Source organism: Rattus norvegicus, chromosome 3, assembly GCF_021556685.1.
Source record: "Rattus norvegicus strain SHRSP/BbbUtx chromosome 3, alternate assembly SHRSP_T2T, whole genome shotgun sequence".
NCBI classification, from domain to species: domain Eukaryota; kingdom Metazoa; phylum Chordata; class Mammalia; order Rodentia; family Muridae; genus Rattus; species Rattus norvegicus.
The window spans coordinates 113,547,065-113,565,534 of NC_141536.1; the positions used below are offsets into that span (position 1 = coordinate 113,547,065).

The 18,470-nt window shown below is 44.6% G+C and overlaps 1 protein-coding gene across 1 annotated transcript in view; it reads left to right on the top strand.

Moving 5' to 3' along the window:
* The window catches only part of Slc27a2 (solute carrier family 27 member 2), a 37,936-nt gene extending 22,269 nt beyond the window's left edge, over window positions 1-15,667 (top strand). The window contains 6 exon segments of the mRNA NM_031736.2: window positions 2,918-3,112; window positions 5,382-5,472; window positions 6,344-6,542; window positions 9,087-9,184; window positions 13,644-13,774; window positions 15,185-15,667. Coding sequence (NP_113924.2) covers window positions 2,918-3,112; window positions 5,382-5,472; window positions 6,344-6,542; window positions 9,087-9,184; window positions 13,644-13,774; window positions 15,185-15,361 — 891 coding nt within the window. The 3' untranslated portion in view covers window positions 15,362-15,667.
* Window positions 15,668-18,470: the final 2,803 nt, after the last annotated feature.

Sequence of the window (18,470 nt, forward strand, 5' to 3'; positions counted from 1 at the left end):
GACACATCTACTGAGAGACAGGCTGTTAGACAAGGAAGTGCACTACGTGTGTGGGAGGAGAATAGAACATGCACTGCACATGGAACTACTAAAGTCTCCAATTTACACCTGGAAAGGCTCCGGTGCAGGGTCACGCAGGCCTGGGTGAGCGCCAAGGTCAGGTGGTTATTGTGAAGTGAAAATAAGTACTTTTCAAATACTGGAATGTTTTAGTCTCGGAGTTCCCATGGAAGAGAGCAGGAAGGGCACTGGCTGAAAATCTGACAGATATTCTGAGGAGAATAACATTTTTATGGGCAGTGGAACCCTACAATTAGTGGTAATATCCGGGCGTGATTGGTAATCAGCATTCCAGGATAGTAGCCAACATAAGCCAGAACTGCCCTGGCAAACAGGCACACTGTCCACCGCCTGACAGGTACGTGGTAATTGTGAAAGAGAACACAGCAACCTGTGGAGCTGATTATATTTCTAAGCAGCCAGAACACCCAGGATGTACACAGGTGCGAAGGCCCTCAAACCACTTTGACTTGAGACTCTGACTACTCTCTATACATTCTCCACAAAAAGACTGCTCAAGGGACCTATTTTCTTCAGTGACAACCTCTGCCCCCTTCTCTAGCTAGAAAGCCACAGTGAGCCTCACCACCTTAGTCCTTTGGCCAATCAAGCTACTTAAAATTCAAATCTATACTTGCTGCTCCTAGGCCCTCCATGGAACCAATTCAAAGTTTCTTTTGATTTGCCTTCTAGTTGCCATAATGCTTCCCCCTTAGAGATGCCCTTTCTCTTACTTTCTCGCTTTCTCTCTCTTTCCCTCTCTCAGTCACTCACTCTGTGTGTGTGTGTGTGTGTGTGTGTGTGTGTGTGTGTGTGTGTGTGTGTGTAGCATGTGCTATATTCCAGACCTGGACAAGGTAGCTCACACATTAGAGGAAGCTGAGGCAAGTGGATTGGTACAAGTTGAAGGCCATTCTGGACCGCAGAGTGAGACTCTGAATCAAAGAAAAGTAAAGAAGACGGAAAGGGGGTGGGGGGGAAGAGGAGGAGCAGAAGCACCACAGCCATGCTGGTTTAAGCAAATAAATTACCATTTGATGAGAGGAGAGTTCTCGTTATCTGGCACACCTCTACTGTCCCAGGCCATTTCCTGTTCAAATAAAGGCACAATTTACAAATAAAAAGTTATACTTTCACTTACCTGTCTTTTCCACCGAGCTGTGGTCTCCTAGAGAAGATAAGCTGCCTTAAACTCTCGCTGGTTGGGTCCCTTCTGTAGGTGTCGAAACAAGTGGGCGCAGGTAAATGAAGGAAGCAGCGTGGTCCCCTCAACACCTCTGATGTCACTAGATCCTCTTAGGGCTTCACATACAGAACAGCTTTGCCTTCCTGATTTTCATTTCTGGCAAAGGCTCTTTCTCTCAGGCCACCTGAGCAGCTAGAAGCCAGCCAAACTCCTTCTCTTTCCCTTCTTCTCCTATGGAGACAGTTCATTGCACTGGATGAACTGCAACAGGTCTGGTGACCCTAGACATACCTGGTAAATGTGGTCCAGACTCCTCTCTAGTCTCTGACCCTGTTACCTGGTAAATGTAGTCCAGACTCCTCTTTAGTCTCTGACACTGTTACCTGGTAAATGTGGTCCAGACTCCTCTCTAGTCTCTGACCCTGTTACCTGGTAAATGTGGTCCAGACTCCTCTCTAGTCTCTGACACTGTTACCTGGTAAATGTGGTCCAGACTCCTCTTTAGTCTCTGACACTGTTACCTGGTAAATGTGGTCCAGACTCCTCTCTAGTCTCTGACCCTGTTACCTGGTAAATGTGGTCCAGACTCCTCTCTAGTCTCTGACACTGTTACCTGGTAAATGTGGTCCAGACTCCTCTCTAGTCTCTGACCCTGTTACCTGGTAAATGTGGTCCAGACTCCTCTTTAGTCTCTGACACTGTTACCTGGTAAATGTAGTCCAGACTCCTCTCTAGTCTCTGACCCTGTTACCTGGTAAATGTGGTCCAGACTCCTCTTTAGTCTCTGACACTGTTACCTGGTAAATGTGGTCCAGACTCCTCTTTAGTCTCTGACACTGTTACCTGGTAAATGTAGTCCAGACTCCTCTCTAGTCTCTGACACTGTTACCTGGTAAATGTGGTCCAGACTCCTCTTTAGTCTCTGACACTGTTACCTGGTAAATGTGGTCCAGACTCCTCTCTAGTCTCTGACACTGTTACCTGGTAAATGTAGTCCAGACTCCTCTCTAGTCTCTAATGCTGTTACCTGGTAAATGTAGTCCAGACTCCTCTCTAGTCTCTGACGCTGTTACCTGGTAAATGTAGTCCAGACTCCTCTCTAGTCTCTAACGCTGTTACCTGGTAAATGTGGTCCAGACTCCTCTCTAGTCTCTAACACTGTTGCTTTCCAGTGGTTTGTGGGAAATGCCCCTGCCCCATCTCAGTTGGGCTCCCAGAATTTTTTTGCTGCCACGTAAAAAGCTTTTGCTTTACCAACCGAAACACCCAGAATCCTACTGGTAGAAGAATGTGTGTTTCCGAAAGCTTCCCCTGAGCACATGGGAATTTACCAGCCCTGTCAGAAAATTATTAACATTTTATACTGGATACGAATTAATGTTGGCATTATCTGGCTCGTCTGCTTATTTCCTCTTGCGTCAAAGTGGAAAATGCACATTTTATTATTAAACCAGCCCTCCAGTCTATGGTAGCCATGTTGCAGAAAGAGGGCATCGTATCTTTGAGTGATAGACAAGGCATATACTAAGATGAATTTATAACTGACACAAATATGAAACAAAATAAGGCCAACTATCACCATGAAGTAAACACATGAATCTGAATGCAATGAATATATAAACTCAAGCTCTTAGACAGTTAACATGGCCTGACCCTTCTCTGTTACCATAGAAACCAAATGACCGGGACCACAAAGTGAAAATAGCACTAGGAAATGGCTTACGAGGAGATGTGTGGAGAGAGTTCATCAAGAGATTTGGGGACATTCACATTTATGAGTTCTACGCTTCCACTGAAGGCAACATTGGATTTATGAACTATCCAAGAAAAATCGGAGCTGTTGGAAGAGAAAATTACCTACAAAAAGTTAAGTACGGTAAAAGATGAGCAAATGTGTAGCTAGCTTTTGGAACCAATTCCTTTACAGCTGGATCATGACGCAGCATCAGAACCATTGCCCCACCAGTATCAGCAAGAGAAACTTGCCTGTTCTGTATGACGTTGGCCTTGAGTTCATCTCATGGTCAGCAACTTGCTACTTTTAGCATTTGGAATCTGTGTGAAGCCTTCCTCCTTTCATTCGTACTTGTGTGGGGGAGAAAAGCTTGATTCATGAGTTGATTATACACTATGAAATGCAGTATTTCCCTTAATTGAGATGTGCATAGGGAAATATATATACATTATATAATTTATTATATATATTATATATATATATATATATGATTAGTTTCCCAGCCTCTTGCCTTTGGGTTCAGTTGTTGTGAAATACGGCCCTGGTGTTTTTTTTAAATGCTATATAGGGTTAAGAACAGCAGCCCAGACCTGCAAGAGAACCGAGATGTTCTGGTCAACATGCATGTTCTCTTCATAGGTTCACCAGAAAGCTGTACCTTATTTCTCTTTCCTCTCTTGGTTGTTTTATGACCTGGGGACCCTGAGGAGTCTGTTCTCTTGGCAGTCAGTCAGTCATTCCAAGGATAACCATGGATAATGACCCTCCATTGGCCTGTGCAGTCAGCATTACCATGTCTCTGACTAGGAAACAGCCACAGCAGATCTCTGAGACAGCCTCTGCCCCCAGGGACTGACCAATAAAGCAATGAGAACAGCGGTCTGTATGCGAATTGCTGTGACTCTGAAGGGCAGATCTGAGCACTCCGCTTGCTAGCTGAGTCGCCCTGGGACGTTATGTACATCCCTTAGGCCCCAGTCTCAACATCTTGAAACAGAGATAAAAGTAAAAGATTGAGCCCACCACCTAGCGGAAACTCAGGGTTAGTATGGGAGACTTGCTAAGTTATCTATGCAAAATCTCTATTGTGTAACAACCTTGGGCATAAAGCCTTCTGTTTCTTATACTCTGGTTGGAGCCCAAGCCATTCCCAAGTCCAAGGACCCTCTCCAACAACACCACCAAACCCACAATGCAACACAGTCCCTGACCTCCAGGCCTCTGCTGTCTAGTAAGGTAGCCTCTAGCTATGTGTAAATATTTAAATGTCAATAAAGCGACTGCTTGAATTCAGTTTGTCATTCACAGTAACAGCTGCCTGGCAAGTGTTCAGTAGGCACATGAAGGTGACCCCACCCTGAGCAGAGCAGATATTCCTACTGTCATGAACAACCCTACTGAGCCACGCTGCTATAGGCTAGAATGTTAGTGTCAGGCCAGTGTGGAGATCAAGGCCAACCCCCAACGGGTTATGGACCTCAGAGAGGACTTTATGAAAATTTGTTTTTGACCAACTTCTCTTTACACATGTATATTAATACATGACCAAACAAGACTGTAAATTTATAATCTGTCCACCAGAAGAGAATGTTCCTAGTACTTTTATTTATAATAGACCGAAATTAGAAATAACCCAAGTACTCATTAAAAATATCCATTAACAGAATGAGTATAGTATACTTATACAAGGGAAAATTGAATATCAGTTAAAAAATGGGCTAGTAAGGCTAGAGCTAAAGCCCAAAGGTTGGACGTCTGCATAGCTCGTGCAAGGTCTGGCTCTGCCTCTAGCACTCTCCACAGCAGCAGCACCCAGAGGAGCAGCAACAGGTACCGATGTCCACAGACATAGTAACTAAAATAAGACACATAGGCACACACTTCCTTACTAGGTTTTAAATTAATCGGTGGTTAAAAAAAAAAAGTGAAAATGGTGGTTAACCATACTGAAGAGGGCAGAAGAAAGCAACTTGCTCAGTGAATTGAAAATGTTCTGGGGGCTGGAGAGATGGCTCAGTGGTTAAGAGCACTGACTGCTCTTCCAGAGGTCCTGAGTTCAAATTCCAGCAACCACATGGTGGCTCACAATCACCTATAATGGCCCTCTTCTGGTGTCTGAAGATAGCTACAGTGTACTTATATACATTACAGAGCTGGGGATTTAGCTCAGTGGTAGAGCACTTGCCTAGTAAGCGCAAGGCCCTGGGTTCAGTCCTCAGCTCCGGAAAAAAAAAAAAAAGAAAATGTTCTGGATCTGGATCTGGGTAGTAATTACAGACTCGAAATCCCACGCGTGCTGTGCACTGCAGGTATGTGTGATGTCTGTCCTTTCTGTGCTTTTTGTGACAAAGTAAACATGCCAAAACTGCAAAACTCAGTTGATATTCTTTACTTCGATAGAAAGTTGTAAGGCACGAGCTGATCAAGTATGACGTGGAGAAGGATGAGCCTGTCCGTGATGCAAATGGATATTGCATCAAAGTCCCCAAAGGTACTGTGGACTCTGCGAAATTAACTGTGCACAAAATTATCCTGGTTAAGCAACATTCAAGGACTAACATAGTATTGCCACCTGGTAAATTTTATTAAAAATAGCAGGAAAAGGATGTTTATTCAAGTATTCTCAAAAGTATTCTGTGTATAAATCACAGAAGGTGCCGGCTTACCTTAATAAAGAATTATACTTTTAAATCAGTTGAACACCTTGCTTGTAAGGTACTTTGAGGAAAGGTCTAGACAGCTATGGCTACAAGGCTTTAGACGGATCTCATCTTTATGTTTTTACCCACTATGCATTTGCCTAGTTAGGTGGTCATGTGTAGAAGTCATAGTTGAGTAAAAGATTAGCAATAATTACAACTGGATGACCACTGTGCAGAATAAGGTTTGATATGTGTGTCTGTGAGACACATGCACACAGTCATGTCTGCGTATGCTTCTTTTCTTACTGCGGTGGCCAAACACCCAACAGGAAGCATCACAGGGGAGGGAGGACTTGTCCTGGCTCACGGTTGAAAAGACACAGTCCTTCATGCTGGTGAAGGTGCAATGGCAGGGCTATAAGTCGGTCACGTTGCTGTGAGAAAGCAGAGCACAGATGGGAAGTGGAACCCTGCAGTGAGGCTCTACTTCAGAAAGGGTCCACAGCCTTCTAAATTAGTATCAGCAGCTGGGGGTCAAGTTCAAACACACAAGCCTATGGGAGACACTTCATATATATCCAAGAGAGCAAGAAAGAACACTGCCTACGGCCAACTTATTGCCCAGTGGGCCCTCAATAAGCCATCAATGTTAAGATAAAATGGTGATAACATGTGTTTAATCTCTTGACACTAAAAATAATATGCTCTCTTCTGTCTCAGGAGAGGTTGGACTCTTGATTTGCAAAATCACAGAGCTCACACCATTTTTTGGCTATGCTGGAGGAAAGACCCAGACAGAGAAGAAAAAGCTCAGAGATGTTTTTAAGAAAGGAGACGTCTACTTCAACAGTGGCGATCTCCTGATGATCGACCGTGAAAATTTCATCTATTTTCACGACAGAGTTGGAGACACCTTCCGGTCGGTTCCTCTGAATTACTGAACCCAAAGCAAACACCCGCGCACTTTGCTCTATTCCTAAGTCAGAATCAGATGCCACTCTCCCAAGCGGCTTCAGTTTTTCCTGTCTTTTGTGTGACATTTGGGCCTCCTATATTCCCAAAGACTAAGGAGAGGATACAAAGTGTCTCTCTCCACAGCACAAATCAAAATAGGCAGGCATCTCTTTCTTGTTTCTGGAGCCTGAAGTCCACCCAAATGCTCTTTTTTTTAAGATTTATTTATTTATTTTATGTATATGAGTACACCATAGCTGTCTTCAGACACACCAGAAGAGGGTATCAGATCCCATTACAGATGGTTGTGAGCCACCATGTGGTTGCTGGGAATTGAACACAGGACCTTTGGAAGAGCAACCAGTGCTCTTAACCACTGAGCCATCTCTCCAGCCCTTCTGTCTCCTGCATATTTAGTGGACACTCTTAGGATAGCCTGGAATTTCACAAATTTCTAATCAGACAGCCTTTTGCTTTTAGATTAAAACAAGTACAAATTAATGTGATGTTGATCAGGTTAAAGAGGTGAGAGGTCCAGAGCCTTTATCCCACTCCCTTCTGTCCTCCTTCTCCAATCTGTTTCCCACAAAACCCTCAGGCTAGCATATGGAAGTTTGGAAGTCATTTTAGTACATGGTGACCTGAGTGTCTCTTTTTTTTTATTGGATATTTTCTTTATTTACATTTGAAATGTTGTCCCCTTTCCCGGTTTCCCTTCTGCAAACACCCTATCCTGCCTTCCCCTGCTTCTATGAGGGTGCTTCCTGACCTACTCACTTACTCCCGCCTCCCCCCACAGGACCAAGGACCTCTCCTCCCATTGGCAATCCTCTGCTATATAAGCAGTTGAAGCCCATGGGTCCCTCCAGTGTACTCTTTGGTTGGTGGTTTAGTCCCTAGGAGCTTTGGAGCGTCTGGTTGGTTGATATCGTTGTTCTTCCTATGGGATTGTGGTCCCCGTGCTCAAACCGATGGTTGACTTTGAACATTCACATCTGTATTGGTCAAGCTCTGGCATAGCCTCTCAGGAGACAGCCATACCAGGCTCCTGTCAGCAAGCACTTCTTGGCATCCACCATAGTGTCTGGGTTTGGTGTCTGTATATGGGATGGATCCCCAGGTGGGGGGCAGTCTCTGGATGGCCTTTCTTTCAGTCTCTGTCCCACACTTTGTCCCTGTATTTCCTCCATGATTATTTTGTTTCCCCTTCTAAGAAGGACTGAAGCATCCACACTTTGGTCTTCCTTCTTCTTGAGCTTCATGTGGTGATCTGAGTTTCTAACCATATCCCGCTCAGTCCCCCAGCTCTTGGCAGAGGCTTCCTTCTTGTGTGGATTCCCTGAGAAAGGAATGCCACAGGAGGGGCCTAGTGTCTGACACAGGTCACTACCCTTGAGTGATTGAATCAAGAAAGCATGAAACTTGGCTGTCTAAGGTCGAAAGGTCAAGGTTAAACGAGAACCATGCCCCCAGACTCACCATGGCCCTGGCCACTGGTATCACAATTTCTTTTTAAATTGGCTAACAAAAGCAACAGAAAAGGGGGGGGAAGGCCATAAATTAATCATGTTTTCACCCTTTTCCTGAAAGTCTGAATGATCTTCAGTGCTTACCGAGCCCTAAAATGCTCTGGTCCAGGGAATGTAATGCCACCTTCACTGAGAGATTGCTTCAGGAAGCTGAGGGGATGGCCAATACAGTTTTTGCCTTGCAAGCACAAGGACCAAAGTACAGTCCCCAGATCTCACATTTTAAAAGCTGGGATTGATGTTTGTAATCTAACCCTGGAGAGGCAAAACAGACCCGCCCCGCAGGCCCAGTCTGTCAGTCACCCTCACCAACTTGTTGAGTTTCATGCTAGTGCGAGATCTCGTTGGCTTTTAAAGAGTAGACAGTGCCTGAGGACAAACACTCAAGGTTTTCCTCTGGCCTCTATGCACACATTATAAAACATTCACACATGCATGCATGACTGTGTATGTGCACGTACAGAATCACACACAGACACACGAATACTTTTGAGAGATCTAAAGGGTATTTTCATAAACCCTCTAATTTTTAATTAAATGAAAAATAACACCTGGCTAGGCCTTAACATTACAATCTCTATGTGAATAAAAGTGTAATTGCTTTTCTTTTAACTAAAAGCTTTGTTATTGAGAGAACTTGAAATATAACCACGAAATTCTGCTAAATAGCCATTCACTCACTGAATTAAATCAGACATTAAAGAAGAACTGTGAAAGGCCTGCACAAAGCAAAAAGAAGTTGAGGTTTGTTTCTGACAGTGACTTTCTTAGCCAGGTCTGAATTTCACATGTTTTGTGTGACAAGATTGAGATCCCACGTTTTACTGTCCAGGTCTATACCTTCCTGCTTCCAACAGAATGCTACAAGTGAGTTGAGGGTTTTAAGAGTCAGAATGGGAAGACCAGACACCTCACAGAGATCTGAAAGAAACTGGCCAAAAAGCAAGTGTGGCCTCAGCTAACTCTGCCTTTCCTCCCAGGTGGAAAGGAGAGAATGTAGCTACCACGGAAGTCGCTGACATTGTGGGACTGGTAGATTTTGTTGAAGAAGTGAATGTTTACGGTGTGCCCGTGCCAGGTATGTAGAAGACACTGAACAGAGTCGTAAGAGCAGCCCAAAGTTTGTCTTGCCTACTCCTGCTGCCTAGACAATGAAGTGACGCCGACCACTGGGGCTTAGAAAGTTTCTCTCTGCTCTGTGCACCATTGCCATGCATCTGTTGTTGGCCTGCCTCTGTGTTCAGCTGCTCCTTAATTTAGGGCTCTCTGGCAAGGAAAGTCTCCCAGTTTTGAGGTCTCTGTTTGGCTTCCTAGAAAGCTTAGGAGCTGCAAACTGTTGTACTGCCTCTGAAGTAGAAACACGTACAGTCTCTAGAAAGAAAAGAGGCAAACTTTGTTCAGCCTTTTCTTGTAGAGCAGGTTCCTTACACCAGACCAGACCTCGAGTTTCAGAATCAACTGAAGTGTTCACAGCTCTGACTCCACCAGCAGAGTGGGGAGAAGCCTGGCTTCTTTGAGTTGGCTGTTTGATGAGTCACTCAAATTAGGGATAGCACTGGCCTTGCCGTTGAAATCGTCAGAATTAATTTACTTTAGTTTCATAAATATCAAATGTATTTATCACACCATACTAGGGTTGTCATGAGTATTAGTCATTTTAATTGTAGATATTAAAGAGGATTCAATTCCTCAAGTCAATGCCCACATAAAGTATCAGGCAATAACTGTCTCAAAAGCTGAGTTTCGGGGAATCTCACCCTTTACTCAAAGTGGAAATCAAACGACCCTTTTCCTGCACATCAGCAGTGCCATAGGTTGTGTGAGCAAACTTTTCCTGAGGAAACACAACATGTGCATGTACTCACCCCACATAGGGAACCAGTGACAGACCAAAGTGAAGAGGTCACCGAAGTCCCATTCAGTGAACCAGTGAGTTTTATTGGAGTTACTTACAGAAATATGGGTGATGGATTACTAAAAGGAGCAGAAATTACTCAAAGACAGCTGCATCACCAAAGCCCACCCCAGCACGGGTGACAGCTCACAGAGCTGCGAACTTAGATCACACTGCATAGTCTGCAGGCAGCTCAACAGGTTGGAGAGTCTCCTCTCCAGGTGCCTCTTCTGGGCAATTCTACTGGTGTCCGCTTCTTCCAAGTCTGGTCTGAGATTCTTCTTTGCAGTTTGGCTTGTCTAAGAGGGACTCTCGGCAGTCTTTTTTGCTTACTCTGGCAGGGCACAGCCTAGTGAATCTGGTAACTTTCAGGAACTTCCAGGACTGGATAGCTGAGTCACACGTTAGATCCGTAGTATGGGTTTCCATAGTAGCTGGACTGATTTACATTCCCACCAGCTGCATGCTGGGTATCTTTCCTACCTGTGTCCCTAGGATCTAATGACAATGATGTGATGGATGGGAAGCATAGCCACATCTCAGGTCACAGAGTCTTGACAGGGTACGGAATATTCCTCAGTTTGTCTGGAGAAAAATGCTACAATAACACGTGTCCAAGTCATGGTCTCAACCACCAAGACACCCTAGGCTCTTATAGCTCTTATAGCAGCAGGTATGATTCTAAGTGCTAAAGTCTTAAAACTTTTCTTAAGTACCTGAGAAAATCTGGAACATGGATTGAAAGCCCAGTATTCCTCAAAGCAGAGTCTCAGACAGGCAAAATCACCATACCCAAGAACTTGCTGAAACTGAAATGTCAGACCCAGCTAGACCTGCTGAATGGGTGGACCCAGAAAGCTGTACTTCTAAATCCCTTTAGCACCTCGGTTCACAACCTTCCTAATGCTGTAGCCCTTTAATGCAGTTCTTCATGTTGTGGTGACCCCAAACCATAAAATTATTTCATTGCTACCTCATAACTAATTTTTGCTACTGTTATGAATCATGATGCAAATATCTGATATGTAGGACATCTGCCTGATATGAGACCCCCATGAAGGGTTTTTTTCAACACCCCCAAGAGGTCACCACCCACAGGTTAAGAACTGATGCTCTAAGGTTGGGGATTTAGCTCAGTGGTAGAGCGCTTGCCTAGGAAGCGCAAGGCCCTGGGTTCGGTCCCCAGCTCCGAAGAAAGAAAAAAAAAAAAAAAAAAGAACTGATGCTCTAATGACTCTTAAAAACACTAGTCTAGGGGTGTGGCTCAGTGGCAGAGTCCTTGCCCAGCATTCCTAGTTCCCTACATACAGCATACGGATTTAGACACCATGAAAATGTCCTATGATTTACGATCGTCGGACAGCACTGTGATTATACTAAACACCACTGACGTGTGAAAATGATGAACTTCATATTTCACACAATTTTTAAAATGCGGGCATGATGGTGCACAGCTGTGATCTCAGCACTCAGTAGGACTAAAGTGTAAGTCAGTTCAAGGTCAGCCCAATCCATATAGTGAGTTCCAGGCTAGCATAGACACTTAATCCAAGTCAAAATGTAGCCAATCTCACAGTCACCTGGAAAAAGTTGTAAATCCCAGAGCTAATGCATCAGAACTTCTAGAACTTGGGATCCAGAATCTTCCAAGTGAGCCTGTGAGCTAGGATCGATAGTCACTTTGTAGGACAAGGGGAAAAAAATGGTGTCAGCGTTCTCCTGGACGGTCCTGTAGAGCAAGAAGCAGCTGTGCGAAGGGTTGCTCTGTAAGGTAACTGACACAGTCTGAAATGCTCAAGAAGAGTGTGGTAGCCTTTCGGAAACCCCCTAGCCAGAGGGGCCAACCATAAATGGGCTCATTTCCAGAGTCTCTGGCCACCAGCTAGGTATGTAAAGGGATGCTGGCCCCCTCCATCTGAGAAGCCTGAAAGACAGGTTAGAGATGAACTCTAAGCCCTGCCCAGCTTCAATTGTCAGTGTCGTTCTGGCTGCCATCAGGGATTCTAGCCACAATAGACAGTTAACCTAACCCTGGAAATGCAGCGGGCCCTCCCGATTCAGGTGCCCATGCACCAGCAGGGACCTCGAGCCTCACGGGTCACCTTTACACCAGGGGAGAACTTCTAGTTTTGGGACCTAGCATGGAGGTGTCAGACAGGCACCATCTAAACACTCTCCAGAACTTCCGGTTCTCGATAAAACTTTCTGTGGCGATGAAAATATCCAGGGTAGTAGCCACCAGTCACAGCGTGGCTGCTGAGTACTTAAAATATAGGTGGGACAACTGAACATCTGAAGTTTTTCCTCTCACTTAATTGTAATTGATTTAGTTTTAGTAACCGTATGTGGGCCGTGGCTGCCATGTTAGCCAGTACAGCATCCAAGAACGGATCAGGACTGAACTTTATAACCTGAACCTTCTTCCTGGCGCTGAATTAGTCAAAGACAACTGTAAGAGTCAGTGCCTCGGTCCTAACAGTGGGACTGTTAGGCAGGCATTGCCACTGTCAGAGCATGGAGTAAAAGCCAGTCCGGGCAGGTTATTTCTGCTGTAAGAGCAGCTCACTGGGGATATTTGAGGTTCCTGAGACAGGTATGAAGAACTCCTTAAGAAAAAGGGTCAGGCACCCTGCCTTCCTCTTGCAGGTCAGAGGGAAAATGAGTGAGGAGGAATTATTTTTATGTCCTTTTGTTTCTTGGGTAAACATACAATCACCATGGGAGAGATTTCAAACGCTGGGGCCCAGGTGACCAAGGACGGCTCCTTCTTCCTATCTGATTACAGCTAAGTAGTTCAGGGAAGTGGACCCGGACTCCCACTGGGTCTGCTGGATCAGGTAGAAAATATGTTAATACCTAATTACCACTGTCCTCACCAGCAAACAATAGTAATTGTTCTAATCACCTTCACTAACAGTCCTGCCGCAGATCAGTTTTCTCTGTGGTGTACGTTCCCTTGAGAGTACTGGGCATGAGCGGAAGGACACACAGCAGCTCCCTCACCGGCGCACCTCTGAAGCGCAGAGCAAGAAAGCCTAACATTCGGTCCCCAGCTCCGAAAAAAAAAAAAAAAAAGAAAGCCTAACATTAGGAGCTTGGACCCACTAACTCTCAAAGGCAGTGTTTGTGCCCAACATTGTGATCAAATTGACAAACCCAGCTCAGTTATTCGCGGCAGTGGACTGAGGACTTTTTGCAAACAGTCAGTATCCTACGCAGATAGCTTTGTATAGGTCACTAAGGATAACGACAGCCGCAAGCTAAGGAATCGAAGCCTACCTGCCGGCATCGGTCCCTGACGCTGCCTGGTCCTGCTGTATGACCTTGAATGCTTTTAAATCCCAATTTTCTTTATCCTTCTAATGAATGCCTGCACCTCTTTGTAAGGTTGTTGCTGTGATTAAATGAGTATAGGCCATGGCAAATATTAAAGAGTCAATGTAGATCTATTATTAGGTTTATTACTTAAATATTAGTTAATATTTCTAGTAGTATTCACCATAGAATAACGTGGAAACACACTCAAAATTGGAACTATTCAAAAGAAACCTAATGTTCGTTGTTACCGAGGTCCTTAGTTCTTTGACCGGGCAGAGCCTCATGAATGAGGTCACCAGCTAATGGCTTCTCACTGTGTTCCCAGGTCATGAAGGTCGCATCGGGATGGCCTCGATCAAGATGAAAGAAAACTACGAGTTCAATGGAAAGAAACTCTTTCAGCACATCTCGGAGTACCTGCCCAGTTACTCGAGGCCTCGGTTCCTGAGAATACAAGTGAGGAAACTAACTTTCCAAGTTCAAGTCTCTCCCAGGGGCTTTCTTAGGGAAGTTCCCCCATCATCCATGGTGGCCACATTCGCTTGTTACCATACTCCCAGAACAGTTCAGGAAGAAGTGCTGTGGTTCAGTAAAGACAGGAAAATGCCAGAAATAGAGCAAACAGAAACCTGTTGCAATCTTTTCCTCCCTGTAATGAGAAGCCAATTTATTCACCTGTAGCCTTAGCAAACACCTACTAAAGTCAATGTTTGGTGAGCTGTCCAAGACACTTCAAATCGAAATTATCTAGCCCTCCTGTTCTTGGTTAACTTTTCTTGTTTTCTGTGCTAAGGAGAACACCCAGGACCTTGCTTAAGCTGTATTTATTTATGTATTTATTTATTTTATGTATGCATTCTCTGTCTGCATGTACCCCTGCAGGCCAGAAGAGGGCATCTGATCATGTTACAGATGGTTGTGAGCCACCATGTGGTTGCTGGGAATTGATTGAACTCAGGACCTCTGGAAGGGCAGCCAGTGCCCTTACGCTGAGCCATCTCTCCAGCCCAAGGGGAGTCTCTATAAGGGAAATTTTAATTGCGCATCATCAGAAACTCGAAACTATCAAACTGTCAATGAAATTGGTTTGATCCTCTCTTTGAGGACTTTGAGCCCTGTGGTTATGTAACTGAAGGTGTGACGAAGTCTTAGGGTCCCAAGAAGTGTTGGGTGTGTTAGGCTACTCCTGTTGATGCTCATTAAGGGCTGACATTTGCTTTGCACACAGGTGGTAAAGACAGAAACGTGAAATATATTCAGACCTGTCTGATAACATCGAAGGCAGTCTTTAGCCTAATAGATGACAGACCGGGAAAGCAGAACTCCTTGTGTATAAACGACCCCTCTCCTCCTTCCATCACAGCCAGGATGTCCCACCTGAAGCCCTGCCAGTGCTCCTTTGCTCAGTCTGCACAGTGTTGCCAGCTCTTCACTCCACATGGGGGTCTGAGGCTCTAAAGCAGTGATTCTCAACCTTCCTAAGTCTGGGACCCTATAAGTTCCTCATATTGTGGTGACCCCGACCATAAAATTATTCCATTGCTACTTCATAGCCATAGTGTTGCTACTGCTGTGAATCATAATATAAATATCTGATATGCAGGGTGTCTGATATGTGACCCTTGTGAAAGGATCATTTAACCCCCAAAGGGGTCTCAACTCCCTTGAGAAACTGCTGCTCTAAGGAAATAAAACAAATCCCTCACGGAGGCCCCTGTGTGGAGCGTCCGCAAACGGGAAGTGTGGATGCACACTCAGCTCTCACAGGAAGAAAGGGAGCTAGCGTGCAGCCAACCCCCACCATCGCCCTGCACCCTAACTTCCTGCGAATCACAACTAACATGGAGATTGTGTGATTTTTTTCAGGATACCATTGAGATCACCGGGACTTTTAAACACCGCAAAGTGACCCTGATGGAAGAGGGCTTTAACCCCTCAGTCATCAAAGATACCTTGTATTTCATGGATGACACAGAAAAAACATACGTGCCCATGACTGAGGACATTTATAATGCCATAATTGATAAGACTCTGAAGCTCTGAATGTTGCCTGGCTCCTAACACTTCCAGAAAGAAACACAATAGGCCTAGCATAGCCCCTTCACATGTGTAATCCAACTTTAACTTGATTAAAGGTTATAGGTGTGATTTTTCCTAGGAAATTATTCATTTAAAGGACAATTGTTTGTTTGTTTGTTTGTTTTTTATTAATTACACCAGAACGTTTGCAAGTAAAAAGATTTAAAGTCACTTATTTTTCAATGTGCACCTGCCATTTGTCCTTGCAAACTTAGCTTCTTGGAGAGAGGGCCTTATTTTTTTAAAGACATAATAAACTATGTAAACACTACCCTGTGAGACGTCGCTGTCTCTTGTGTTCTCTCTCTATTCTAAGTTACCCCAAAACAGATATCATCGTCAGCCACGGGGATCCTACTCGTCTTTGTGAAGAGTGCCAAAGAAGAGGGAGGGTGGGCCATCAACAGACAACACAGTGGGACTCAGGCTCCAGAGCAAGGGCCACCTTCCCTTCCTGTGATCGTCCTGGCCCTACTTCAGACATTAACCATAGCTAGGAATGTCAGCTTAGCCCTTAAATGTTACTTTCCTATGGCTATAACAAAACACCATAACCGAGACAACTTAGAAAATGTTTAATTTGAGGGCTCACGGTTCCAGAGGGTTAAAGCCCATAACCATTGTGGTGGGAGCATGGCAGCAGGCCAAGTAGGCATGGTGCTGGAGCAGTAGCTGAGAGCTCACTTCCCATCTATAAGCATGAAGCAGAGAGAGCTATTTAGGAGCGGGGTGGGCTTTTGATATCTCAAAGCCATCCCAGTGAGTGACACACCTCCTGTAACAAGGCCACACCTCTTAATCCTTCCCAAACCAGTCGGAGGACCAAGTATTCAAATGTCTGAGACCATGGAGAGGGGTGACTGTCATTCTTATTCAAACCACCACAGATAGCCAAGTCTGATGTACCCAAATTCTACACTGAAACAATGCTCTGTATTTCTTTTTTCAGCTACTTCAAGGGTTACAAGAACATTTGCCCTCAGGATTAATGCAAAAGCTGTTGTAGAGTGTATTAAATCCTAGCCTGAGTTTTCCACCCCTCATATTTAAATTTCCGGATGAAAGACACACACAGCCTTTATATTTACGATAAGCCTTAAACAACACAAGATTTGGGCAGATTCCTACCCTCTATACTGTTAGAACCTACTTTCCTATTGTTAATCCCGAGTTATTACTATGTTTCATCTGGGCTACTCTTAACTCTAACTGTGCAGCCCTCAGAGCCATATTCTCTTGACTCCTAACCCACAGTGGCTTTTCCTTCCTCCTCCTGCACTCTCCTCTCCTCTCCTCTCCAACCCCAAGCTGGGTCACTTAGAGTCTGACTCTAATTAGCCCAATTAGCATTAGAATACAAGCTGTGTTAGGCCAACCCACTACAGAGGCTGAAGAGAAGGAAGCTTCATCCTGTGAATGGCATCCATGGTGACAGCCACTACTCCGATGGCCATACAGAAATTCTGATCAGATTCTGACAAACTCTTCTAAGTTATTCAGAAAACAGAATACAGGTTGAATTTGAGTAGCCCAGTCATCCTTAATGTCATCACCCTCCTGCCTTAGCCTCTGTCTTAGGATTTCTACTACTGCAACAAAACACCATGACCAAGCAAGCTGAGCGGAAAAGGGTTTATTCAGCTTACACTTCCATACTGCCGTTGGTCATCTAAAGTAGTCAGGACAGGAATTCAAACAGGCCATGGGGGCTGGAGAAATGGCTCAGTGGTTAAGAGCACTGGGTGCCCTTCCAGAGGTCCTGAGTTCAATTCCCAGCAACCACATAGTGTCTCACAACCATCTGTAATGGGATTTGATGCCCTCTTCTGGTGTGTCTGAAGATAGCAACAGTGTACTCACATAAATAGAATAAAATAAATCTTTAAAAAAAAAAAACAAGGGGCTGGGGATTTAGCTCAGTGGTAGAGCGCTTACCTAGGAAGCACAAGGCCCTGGGTTCGGTCCCCAGCTCCGAAAAAAAGAACCAAAAAAAAACAAAAAAACAAAAAAACAAAAAACAAAAAACAGGCCATGGAAGGGTGCTACTTATTAGCTTGGTCCCCATGGCTTGCTCAGGATGCTTTCTTATAAACCCAGGACACCTGTCTAGGGTGGCACCACCTACAATAGGCTGGGTCTCCCCCCTTGATCACTGTCTGAGAAAATGTCTTGCAGCTGGATCTCATGGAGGCATTTCCTCAACTGAGGCTCCTTTGTCTCTATTGGCTTGAAGCTTGTGTCAAGTTGAAGTGCTTTGAGTGGCTGAGCCGTCTCTCTAGCCCTTCCTTCCACTCATACAGTGACTTCTAAGATGTCTTGAGACTCAAAGCACTATTATGTCTAGTAATTCACATTTCCTGAGAGTTAACATGCATAGAGACTCCAGGACTTCCAGTGAGAATGGAAATACTACATCCTTGTACATTTTCCCAATAATTTGGAACAGTTCTTGCTACTTGTCATTACCTGGGAATTACAAAATTCTGCCCTTGCTTGATTGAGCCACCAGGGAGACTTTAAGCCCAAGACTATTTTTTGAGAATGTCATGTTATAAAATCCTGTCAAAGCAACGATGTCACTCTGTCACCAAGGGCATCTTTTCAGGTGATAGTGTATATCACCTATTCCATTGGACAGAACATTAGAACTCCTGCAACTACAGCCTGGTGGGCACTGAGCCCTTGACTCATACTTTAGATTTAGATTATCCAGGAGAAATTAAGAGCCGATATCCTCGGGGTTGGGGATTTAGCTCAGTAGTAGAGCACTTGCCTAGCAAGCTCAAGGCCCTAGGTTCGGTCCTCAGCTCCGGAAAAAAAAAAAAAAAAAAGAGCCAATGTCCTCAGACCCCTTCCAGATGAGCCTCTCCGGCCTCCCACTTTCCCCCAGAATCCCCCACTCAGGTCCAGAACAGCTCCACTGTGTGAGTAAAGACAGCAGGCAATGACTCTGAGTTTGCATGGGTTAGCCATCACCTGTGAGAGGTAACCAGTTTTAAAGACTGATTTTTCTTACTTTACAAGATCATAACCTATATGTGGTGGTCTTCATATGTCACTCTTGATCTAAAAA